Here is a 12,539-nt window from a genome sequence, read left to right on the forward strand (position 1 = left end):
AAGCATATGGAGGAGACTGGTGGTGCTTTAAAAAACACTGATCAGCTGCAGGTTTCATTACTAACAGTGTAATTAGACTGGGTTCATTAGATGAAGAGCAGCAGAGGTTATAGAGTATAAATCACTGTATTCAGTACAGGAGAGGATCTGAATAGCGGTTTATAAGAATCCGCCGCTACTGATGCCTTTAGTCTGTGATTACACACATGTATCGTGATAAATATCGTATATAAAAGGTCTTTAAATATCATGATCTGGTATTTTATCATATCGCCCAGCCCCGGGGTCATCTTGTCCTAATCGAATTAATCTGGAATCTCTGAGACTCTAAACAAAAGTGGTTTTATTACAACTGCAGCAAATACAGATTGATTTTTCCATCTTTATTTAAACTAAAGAGGCCATAAAACAATAAAAATAATGATCAGTGCATTAATTTTAGTATCTGATCACTAATACATATGACATTAAACCAGGACAACAGCTGCAAATTCAGCTTCTTTTAGTCTTGCTGACTAAACTAAGGCTAAATGTACATGGACTGTATTCATGTTTATATAGTAGTAGCATTATTATTATTATTATTATTATTCTCCATCAATCTTACTATTATTCTCATTAGCACTCATTATCCTTATCTCCACCACCACCATAATCATACTATTGCTAAGCAAATCAATGACTATACCAGCACACCAGTGCGGAACAATGGACTAACGTGGGTTTAAGGTGATTTTCGCTCATTTATTATTAGTTCATTTCTGAGTGTTTTTTTTTAGCAGAAGAGGATGGGTGCGAGTTGCAAGTCTTCCCTAATCACTGTAGTCTTGGCCTTATTCAGCTGGAGTTAAAGGTTTTATTCATTCTTTATTTTCAGATTTTCTGTAAAGCTGCTTTGAGACATGGGATTGTAAGAAGCTACGCAAATAAGTTATAAATGACTGTGGTGTAATCGGTTACACAACTGCCAGACGTTTGTTCCAGACAGATGTAAACGTCATACGGCCATTGTAAACGCTGAAACAACAAAAAAGTAGTTTCCTCCTAAAGCGCTGAACCCTGCTACTATTTTAGCTCGGCATCAGCCCTTTTAGCCCCCCCTCCACACTGTAGGCACTCTGGGACCACTGGCCAGTCACGGCAACACACGGCTCCAGCCCAAATTCAGCAGCAGTCAGCCCTGTGTCGTTACTCCTCACGTCCTACAAAACAACCTCAGAAGCAACATCTGGCTACGGACCCAAGCAGCAATTTGCGCAAGGACCACACGAGGACCAGAGCCTGCTTTGAATAAGACAATGTTCAGATTCTGCAATTTGCATGTCAGCGACACGGTGCACTCACCCAAGCATTGGTTAGTGACAGCATTCAGCTTCACGAATGCAGCAGGGTCTCAGAGCTGGGTTTACAGAGAACCCTGCAAGCAAGTGCACATTCGAGAAGAATCGGGTGAAGTAGCTACTCTGAGGTTTAGGCACCACACCGCTGCACTGTTCTCAGAAACCGAGGAAATTAGCTGCACTGATTACAGGCACAGTTCTCTCGCTTTCCAGCGAATTTTCAAGTCCAGATGTTTGTGGACACCCCTTCTAATAAATGCATTCAACATTCACCGTTGCTGACAGATATGCAAATGCACCCACACACAGCTTGTCTAGTCCCAATAGATAGGTGTCGCCAATAGATTAGGACTCTCTGCTGCAGATAAACATCATGACCCTATTGGCACCATGCTGCCTAATAATGCCAGGCGTGGGCTAGAGGAGGGGTATAAACGAAGCCCCCCAGCATTGAGAAGCTGTGGAGCAGTGGAAGAGCTGTGTTTTCTGGAATGATGGTGGGGATGCATCCAGTGCTTTCAGGAGGAGTTGAGGTGGTGGGGTGGTGATAATCCAATATCCTGCCCTCATTAAAGCTCTTGCAAGCTCCAGAACGCAGCAGAAAGTCTTCCCTGGACAGTAGAGACAGAGATGCCAAGAGAAGCAAGAATTTATTCATTTTTTAATACCCCTGATGTGAAGAAAATAAATAAATAAATGAATAAATGAACAAGCAGGTGTCCCAATACTTTTGTCATCATTTTTGGAACAGTGCAGCAGCACTTAGGAAGATTGGGTGAGAGGATTCCAACTCTGAGCCATTAATAACCAGCCCTTGGTGTTCGACAGGTTCAGGAAAAGGCTTTTCGTCACCGGCGTGACTGCAGAGGTCTGGCTTTGCAGAGACACTTCTCTTGCCGTGCTGCTGTGAAGTCAGCAGTTCTGTTCTCAGGAACAGGGAAGTTGCCAAATTCAGTTGTACTGCGCTCATCAGCTTCTCTGCACAGCCCATTGAGTTTCAGGCCCTTCTCAAGGGTGGCGCAAGACAGATGGCTTTCGGGTACGCAGTGGGTAGCAGTCATATCCATAATCTCTCCCTCACACACGCACACACACGCACACGGTGAACTACAAAGCCGGATTCACCAGTCAGCAAGTTCAACCTAAGGTGGCTGAAAATCAATCTTTAGCTCAGAAGCTACAAACAGATCAGCAAGAAAAGGAAAGGAAGGGGGGTGAAAATCTGTGACGTAACCGGAGATACGAGCTCATACAGCAAATGCTGGGTGATGACAAGCCAGCACCACACTCTGGAACATTCCTCGGCCCAGCTGACAGACGGCAGCTGCAGAGACGTTCAGGTGAAGCGTGGTGCAGGGAGTTATTTGTGTAGCCTGGAGCGACCTGAGAGGAACGAGGCTAACTTAGCAGCAGAGGACTGCAGTGCTTTGGCTCACGAGCCACAGAGACTCTCAAGAACAGACTTGAGTCTGAAAGTGGTTTGTGGCCCAACTGACAGCCAGCTGTGGGAGATATAAACACTGAAAGCAAACCGTGGAGGTTCATGCTTATTGGTTCTCTTAGAACACATGCAAAGAGAGACACAATGTCCTGTACTTCTGGGCTGAACCACAATCCTGCATGTTAGGTTTCAGAACTTGTGCCATCTAATGTAACATCAATCATTACCACCACAAATGGTGTTCGAGCATTTCCCCGAGCATTACAGGCCGGGTCCGAAACGGAAGGCAGTTGCCTCGATGCCTTGCTGCCTATGCATTACGGGCTCAGAGTGGCTCAACAGTCTAATGCGCTGCCACTATGGCCTGGGGGTCGTGAGCTCTGATCCCAAGCCATGCCGCTTTGCCATTGGAAACCAGAGCCAGAGAGAGCGTGCAATTGGGTGGGTAGATGGCGCTCTCTCCCCCTCCCCCCTCAACATCCTCAAGCGACATTGGCCGGTGTGGTGGAGCAGGGGACCCGGCGAAGAGAGGCGGTGGCTTTCATGGGACATGAGTGACATGGGAGAAAAATAATTTTAAAAAAAGTAACTAAAATAAACAAAAAATAAATAAAATGACAACAACCATTAAAAAAAAAAATATTACGATTTTTTAATAAAAATAAATAAATAAATAAATAAAATAAATTATATATATATAGTTTATCTTTTAAATAAAAAAATCGTTAATTGCAATAATTGCAATTAGGGCTGGCCAATTGACAAAATATATATAAAAATCATAATAATTTCAAAACATTCATAACTTCTAATCAAATTGCTATCTAATTTTTTTATTATTAATAATAATAATAATAATAATAATATACATTTTATTATTATTAACAACCATTGTAATTAGGGCTGGGCAATTTACCAAAAATAAATACAAATAAATGAATAAAAAATAAATAAATTAATTAAAAATAAATAAATAAATAAAAAATAAAATAAATAAACACACATACACATTTAAAAAGCCTCATTTTAAACACCCTACCTCCATCCTATTCAGTCTGCAACATGGAAGCATGTGCAGAATAAGCAGAGGTTGGTGTAGCATAGGACTCCACACCACCTTGCCCGTGGCTGAAGGGGTCCAGGGGTAAAACCCCTAACTCTACATTCTCCTACCTGTGTAACTTCATTCACATGCAGGATCTCTGGATACGAGAGTCCGGTAAATCGACATTTAAAGGTCACATCATGACCTTGAACCATTATAGAAATACAGCAAGTTACCACTGACGTCGAGAAGCTCTGTGCCCTCGGCCTAGGTGCAAACGCACAAGCATCTTTCATCTAATGTAACTTAACACCCCATTACCCTCACTTCACACTTCACTCAGCGCGAGAGTGCCCAGGCCTGTAAAAGCACTCACAACTCAAACCACCAAAAAACGTGACCGCGGGCATGTGCACGCAACCCTCTGTAAAGTGACACTGCAAAAATCATATGCGCAATTTCTGCTTCCAGTTTTGGCACCATATTTAATAGCATTAGAAAAAAACTCAGCATAAACAAATACAGGCAAATTCAATATGGAACTAAATGCAGATCAACTGTAACTGCAACCATTTTACTCCTGAATCAGATCAACAAAGAATTATGATCAGATTTCAGGGTTAAACAATATTTTCGGTCATTAATGCGAAACCCTGCTCCACGGCCGTGTACTTAGAGGCCTCTGTTAGCCGTGCTCTCTGCCCCAGTTAGCGCCTTGCACAGCGGCGACCATCCCAACAGCGAAAGCCTTGTCCTTTCTAAGCCGCTGCAGGTTACTGAGCTATTTTAGTGAACACAGATCCACACACAGGGGGTTCTGCTCACATGCGCACACCCATAATCACACCCCCTAGTACATCTGCCTTAAGGTTCAGATCTGGAGTCTCGGTCTGGGGACTAGGCTTGTTTGTGTTTATGCTGAGTGAAGGTGAAGCTGATGGATCTATCGAGTCCCAACAAGTCTGAAGTGTTAATTGGCGAAAGCGTAAACCTGCCCAACGCTCAGCTCAGGGCTTCAACTCACAGCTGAACCTACAGTAAGAGCTGTAGGTGGATCATCAAGGGTCATCGTTTGAGGGAGACAGTAATGGCACAGCTTTTTAATAAATATATAAATAAATAAATAGAACAGAATGGAATAGAGTCTACCATTCATTTCACTGGGCTACAGTTTGTCTGCTGAACAGTGCCCATTCTGACTGACGCATTAAATATAAGCAGCTCAAACCTGGCCACGGGTGAACTGAGGGGAAAAACGAGTGAAATCAAGGAAAACGTAAAAATGTAAAAATTTAAGTTATTGAATTGAACTGGATTTACAAAACCTACGAAGAAAATTAAGATTAAACACTAAGGGTCGGTTTCCCAGACAGAGATTAAGCCTAGTCTTGGAGTACAGAGCATTCTGAATGGTATTTCTCTGTTAAAAGTAAATATGTAGCCCATTTCTGAGAAATCAGCCCTATGAGTTTTAATAAATAAATAAATAAAAAATTACAACCAAGACAATACATGAAATCTTACTAAGATTAATATGGATTAGCAATGAATATAAAAATACCAACAATAAAGCGTGACGCTAAAAAGAACACTGTGTGAACCCACTTCTTGCAAAAGAATAATGAGGTCCAATAAAAAAAAAATAATAATAATAATAATAATAATTAAAAAATTATTAAAACATAAGCTATATTAAAATCTGTAAAGAGTGATAGCAAAATTACAATGATGATCTGGACAAAGTTTTTCTATTCATAAAATTTTCTATATATATGCTATCTATTTTTAATTTAAATTTAAATAAACGTATCACCATCATTTTAAATTTTCTTTTTATTTTATTTCCATTCTTAATTATTCTATTTGTATTTTAGACATCATCTGATTATCTTATGTTCTTGTCCCATGTGAGAGGACAGTTTTCACAGCATTCGCCTTCTAGCTCAAACTTTGATTTGAGCTTTCAGAAAAAGAGTAGCACTCACATTTTCCATGCTCCGATACTTCCATAGATTGAAGGGATTTAATAAAATATTAAATAAATAAATAAAAAACACTACAAGCGGTCCAGCGCACACCGCTCACTAACAGCACATGTGTTCTGAATATAAACCTGTAAATGGAGCTAGCACCAAGCACTGCAGCTTAACCTGTAGTTTTCACAGCAGTAGAACATGACAGCAGACCACTCTGTCCGGGGAGAAGAATCGCAGTACAGTGATAACGGGCCGGGGCGGGACTACTCGAAAATAATGACTTACATAAAGGGCAAGTTTTCATTGACAGGCCTTCAGTGGCCAAAACAGCATGACCTTTTCACTGCTTCCAAAAACAAGAGTACAATAAACGGACGACGGGGAGGGAAAGGCCACACTTACCGCCATGACCAGCTCAAAGGGGTGTTTGTACACACGCACGGGGGACTGATATTTCTGCACCATGGTGGAGCCGGAGTCTGTGCCAACCTGAAAACAGAGGGAGAGACAACCAGCAAAAGCCTTAATCTCAGGCCTACAGAACAGGCAGAGTGAGAGTATCGTGACTTTTGTTACATTAGGGTTCCCCACTCTTTCTGGTTAAAAAACATAACAATAATATAAATAATAATAATAATAATAATAATAATAGAAAAAATAATAATAAAGATTTATAAATAAAATCAATAAATAAACTTCCATATTTCCCTAAATAAACACATATATACACACACACACATATATATATATATATATATATATATATATATATATATATATATATACACACACACACACATATACATATATATATATATATATATATATATATATATATATATATATATATATATATATATATATACACACACACACAATACAGAGGTCTACAAAAATATCAATATATCAGAACTTCCTCAAATTATTAGATTAGTTTTACAGTATCAATTAACGATGTATTGGGTTTTAAATTAATAGTTTACACGTACGCTAACTGTTTTCCCAAAATATGTTTAAAAACATACTTTGTATTCGTCAATAGAAACCCTTTTTAATTTGTCATTCTGGAGCATTTCTATTGGTCAATTCATGGTGAAATTCTGATACAATATAAAGAACAGTCAGATTTATATTATGTCAAAAAAGCTTAAAAATATTTTTTAGAAGAGTAAGATGGCTAGTTATGGCAAAAGGGACATCATACACTACATGGTCAGAAGTATCGGGACAGCCGCCCATTCATTGTTTTTGCCAAATTCAAGAGTATTTAAGAAAAATCTGGAGCATTGCTGTGAGGATTGGACTGCATTTAGCGATAAGAGCGTTCCTGAGGTCAGGATGTTGGATGAGGATGATGATCATCACCCCAGCTCATCATCCGCTACTCCTTATCCCAAAAGTACTGGATGGAGCTCCACCACCATCATTCCAGAGAACACAGTTCTTCCACTGCTCCACAGCTTCTCAATGCTGGGGGGCTTTACACCCCTCTACTAGCCCACGCCTGGCATTAGGCAGCATGGTGCCAACAGGTTCATGGTGAGGGCCTATTCTATTGGCAGTACCACAAGTCCACTCCAACAACTCCTCCAGCATCACTAATGATATTCAGGGTAGAACGTTGGGTGGAAGTCATTCTGGAGAATTTCTATTGGTCCACTGATCGTGATATTCCAACAACATAAACAACAACTGCCAGACTCTCAAAATCTCCACAAGTGGACATACATTAGCATGGCCAACATTAACATGCTCAGCCATGCACTGGGTAAGTCTAAGGCTTGCACCACGGCCTCACTCCAAAAACTACACCCCTGCAAATTACAGGAAACAAGAGGCAGACCTGACATGTAAGAGCAAAGGGCAGCGCTGGAGGTTTCTCAGGCAATTGAAAAGCCTCTCAGGTTCAGTGGAGAGGAGGCCCGTGTCTGGCAAAGAGCCTGCGAGTCTCCAGCTTAGCTGCTTCTGTGATTTACTGCAGAGAGAGGGGGGGGGGGGGCCTCATTGATAAATTCAGCGCTCGGTTTCAATCGATCAGCAATAAAAACAAAGCACTCTGTGAAAGAGCCGCCCTCATTCTTAAAGCGCTGAAAGGAAGACGACTGCAGAAGGTGAATGAAAGTCGAGAGAGGTAAAGCAAGAATGACGTCAACCCATCGAAACGGAGATAAACGGGCGCTGAGAGGACTGAAGCACTACAAACTAGTAATGCGGTCGTCGTCATGATGAGTAATAAGATACGCTTTTCTGAGAGCATGTTGAATACGCTGCATACCGATGTGGTTCAGTTCTATAAAAATGAAGCCGTGTTGTCAAATTTGCAACCAGGGTCTGCACAGAGACCTGAGGCTAGGGATGCACCGATCCGACATTAAGACTCGATATCGGTCCCGATATTAACAAAACTTTGCTGGTTTGGGTATCAGATAATTAGGTCGATCCAGCAAATTTTGTTAATATCGGGACCGATATCCCATCCAAATATCGGATCGGTGCATCCCTAGCCTCAGGTCTCTGCACATACCGATGACTGGTGAAAACGCTGGAGGACGCCGTTCTATTAAAATGAAGCCGTGTTAAATTCGCAACCAGGGTCTGCGCAGAGACCTGAGGCTAGGGATGTACCGATCCAATATTAAGATCGGATATCGGATAATTAGGCAGATCCACGGAACCGATCCTTTCACTTTAATTTGAATTCACGTTTGATTAGTTATTTATTTATTCTCAGGATCATTACTGTGTTTGACAAAGTGGAGCTACTTATTTTTTTACTTTAGTTTTGTCTGATACATTTCATTTATTTTAATATATTTTAAGAAGTTTGCCTCCTTTTTTACTTTGAATTTGAATGCTGTGTCAAGGTCCTGCACAATTGTTTATTATTTTAGTGACAAATAAATAAAGCAATTTAGTACATTTATATCCACATGTTTGTTATATTTTGTTTTACAAAGTTAGTAAAGTAACGTCTAGGTCAATCCTGATGCCTTAAGTCTCTCCCACATGGTGAGGTATACGGGTTATATTGGTATCGGGTATCGACCGATACGCAAAGTACATGTATCGGTACTGAACAAGCCGGGATCGGCGCATCCCTACCTGAGGCAGAGCCACAGTCACCTCCTCGTTCGGTAGACCCGCCCCCTTCTCCAAGACACATACGGCTGCTGTTCATTTGTGTCCATTTTTGCTTTTTTTGTTATAAATACATTAATAATTTGAACACATCTTTAATAAATAGAAATAATGAGTCTGTAAACAGAAAAAATTAATATGAAATATTGTCTTAAAAATGTCTGAGGTTTGATTTTGTCAATATCGTCAACGCTCACTGAAGAGCCATCGCAGAGAGCCGCCGTTTCTTGTGGAACTCGGAAACGAGCCAAAACACATCTCTGGAAAACACGGCGTACTGTAAGGAAAACGGAAAGTGAGGTGGGTTCCCGTCTACGCAGAGAGAGAAGAAAAACATTCCAGGAACCGCACTTCCTCTTAACGCAGCGTTTCTTTTTCTGGTACCTGATTGCACAAACAGATGTGCAGCTATAGGATCATCTGGAATCCTCACAGGAATGCAGCTTACCCACTTTTTGGAGGTCCCTCAGCAGAGACACGGGTTCTAACTACACACACACACCAGGACTAACTTCTATGTGTCTATTAACTACACTCCTAAAGAGGTCCATCAGGTCTAGCTAATATTCTTCTAAAGGTTCCAGTTACCAGCATCGTTCAGCCAGCGTGTTCTAACAGGCAGCGGCGGGGGAAAGAAGGCAGGAAGAGAAGTCAGCAGTACAACAACAACAACACTGCACAGAGGTGCTGAAGAACCCTGAGACGGTTCTACAGCACAAGAGAACGTGGCTTAGAGCTGGGCTGGGCTGGGCTATATATCACCATATATTCTTTATTAAGCATAACTTGGGTATCATCAGCATGATACACACATATACATCTCCAACCGGCCACAAGATTAGCACCATTAACAGATGACGCAAAATACCATCATCTCCAGAGTCACCTGTCGAAGACTGGACGCATTAGGCTTACATTAAGTAACCAGCCAGCTCTGAAGGTGATGTGTTGAAGAACCAAACTATGATGTTCTAGACAACGACTGAGTCAGAACCTCTCCAAAAACCTCAGGCAGATCTTGTGGGGTGTTTCCAAGAGACCAAGAGAGTGCTCCAAAAGAGTGAGATAGTGACTCACTGATGCATATAGGGGTCCCACCCACCTCACAATGTACGAGACCTAAAGGATCAGCAGCTGACGTTAGTCTTGCTGCCAGATACCACAGCGGGACACCTCTAGAGGTCTTGTGGAGTCCATGCCTTGAAGGGTCAGATTGGTTGTGGCGGCACAAGGGAGCTGTACTCAATATTAGGCAGGTGATACTAATGTTATGGCTGATTGGGGTGTATGCTTAGGTGATGCTGGACTAATAATCCGCATTTTACTGGATATTCTAATATCTATGCTAATCAATAATAGATTCTGTCCCAATTGCTGCATTTAGAAATATTAATCAATCACCATTCACAGATATATACACACATGCCAAACATCCCACATCAGTGTATCCTTAATTTACATCAACAAAACATACTATTTAGACGATGCATTTTAACCCGACAGCCCCAAAAAATACAATAAACCATATGCACTAATAATAACAACCAAGTTATTTGTTCACCGTTAACTAAACAACATCAACACTGCGAACAGTACCAGGATAATAGTGCAAACCATACAGTCCAGCGTCAGCAAAGCCCAACCTAAACCAACAGCGTAAATCATTTTAAATGAATAACATGGCCAGTTACACCTCAAAAGACCTAACAGGTCCTCCAGAAACATGGCTGAACGCTCTGCGCAGTTCTGGAACATGTTCCTCGCTCGAACACACCTCAATTACAGAGGTCGGTCACTTATCAAGCCCTGAAACCAAGCTGAATCAGGCGCTTTAGAGCAGAAAAACCATGAAGGAGCCGGGATCATCCTGGATCATCTCCACCAACATCACGAATGATATCCTGAGCTTCTACAGAGCTTCAGCTTGTTGTTTTTTGGCACTTTAAGACGAGACTTTTTAGACGAGACAGAAGGGGGCTCTTCCTCCAGGTCCAGGGCTTTTTTTTGTATCTTGCATCTGCAACACCTGCTGATCCCAAATGACCAATGATCAGACCATCACACAACTACACCAGGGGTTGAGAACAGCTCCTGTAAGATCACGGTTTCCAATGGCCGGACCCTGGAGATCCCTCTCACTGCTGTGCTTCAACAGGGTACAGGAGCCTGACAGATGCCTAGTGTGCCAAATTACAGCAGAGGAACATTCAGGAACCTGTAGAAGCACTGCTAGTGTACTGCTAGGGTTTATCTGGCTCCTTTACCCTGTTAAACTGATAGTGGCCTTAATGAAGACGTGTTTACATTCAGAAATGCCCATAAAACCTGCAGTATATGGGATTTAATCCGGACTAGAATTGAGAGCCACTGTTTCTACTCCCCTGTAGAGTTAAAAAAACAAACCTTCAGTTAAAATAAGCTTAAAATGTGCCTCACAGTTAATAATAAATAAGGTTTATCTTAAAAAATAATAATAATAACAGCAGCAGCAGCAGCAGCAGCAGCAGCGCAACCTACGTGGCCAAGGCAGCAGCAGCGTTAGCACCTCAGCTAACAGTCGGCTCCAACACACACCCACACATTACTATCACTGCCTAATGTCAATTACAGCAGCTCCACGGTTTTAATAAATGTATATCTAAAGCAAAACAAGGCAGAAGCCACCTAAAACAGCCCCTTTTACTGACTGACACCGTGTTTACAAGTTTACGTCAGTTGCGTAAGCTAACGGTGGCTAAGCTAGTTAGCTGGCTAACCAGTACTCCACCGGCGTTAACCGTAAACCGCACCAGCGAGGCATTAGGCTTTAGCTGGTGCCAATAACGCGCTTAAATTCTGTTTTAACAGCCATCTCGACATTTTAGAGATCAATTGTCACTTACCAGTCACACAAAAAATAACAGGACAAGGTTTAAAAAGCATCCAGGTTGAGGTTAGTTAGTTACGCGGAGCTCCGTCTCGCCGTGTGCCTGAACGCGTTTATCGTAGCGCTGTATTTGGTTTATTTTTAAGACTAAAGACTATTTATTCACCTTAATTCAGCCGTTAAACGTTAAGAAAACGCAAAAGAGGGTCTTCCATCCATGGTAAGACGAAGCTCCGGCATTTCACGCCGGGCTTTTCGAGGTATTAGACCGACTTATGACGGTCCCTCACCAGCACAAGTTTATATTCTTCCCCTCCGCAGCCCCGGCACTACAGAGGCGGCGGTGGGCGGAGCGCCTGTCAATCAACTAACCGCATGAGCCAATCAGGTTACGGATCTCAATTGCAACTCACGCAGTGCAGCCAATGAAGACGCGGAGTGGTGAAAACCCACCCACTCATTCTGAACCATTGATATATGAGCCGGTCTTTCATTTATTTTTTTTTATTTTGATGTGCAGAATATGCTGGCGCGTTTTGATGGACAGGTGGATGCAAGTAGTGGTTGGCTGGAAAAATACTGGTGGCTGCCATGCCCCGCCCACTCCTGTCAGTCAGTCTGTCAGTCAGTCTGTTTGTCTGCTGTGTGCTCATCATCCAGTCTAGATATTATATTATATTTCCAAATCTTATTCAACATTTAATCTAAAATCAAGGGTTTTAACGAAGAGTTT

General features: G+C 41.8%; 1 protein-coding gene across 5 annotated transcripts in view; it reads right to left on the reverse strand.

Moving 5' to 3' along the window:
- Nucleotides 1-12,120, reverse strand: part of LOC140559769 (SEC14-like protein 1) — a 53,799-nt gene extending 41,679 nt beyond the window's left edge. For 2 of the 5 annotated variants that reach the window (XM_072683386.1, XM_072683381.1), the window contains exons 1-2: nt 11,823-12,120; nt 6,205-6,291 (exon numbers count right to left, since the gene is read on the reverse strand). In XM_072683386.1, coding sequence (XP_072539487.1) covers nt 6,205-6,267 — 63 coding nt within the window. In that variant the 5' untranslated portion in view covers nt 6,268-6,291; nt 11,823-12,120. Of the gene's footprint in view, nt 1-6,204; nt 6,292-8,904; nt 9,071-10,714; nt 11,322-11,822 lie in introns of those variants that run through there. The other 3 variants (XM_072683383.1, XM_072683382.1, XM_072683384.1) reach the window with 3 other exon arrangements.
- Nucleotides 12,121-12,539: the final 419 nt, after the last annotated feature.

Source organism: Salminus brasiliensis, chromosome 7, assembly GCF_030463535.1.
Source record: "Salminus brasiliensis chromosome 7, fSalBra1.hap2, whole genome shotgun sequence".
In the NCBI taxonomy this organism is placed as follows: Eukaryota; Metazoa; Chordata; class Actinopteri; order Characiformes; family Bryconidae; genus Salminus; species Salminus brasiliensis.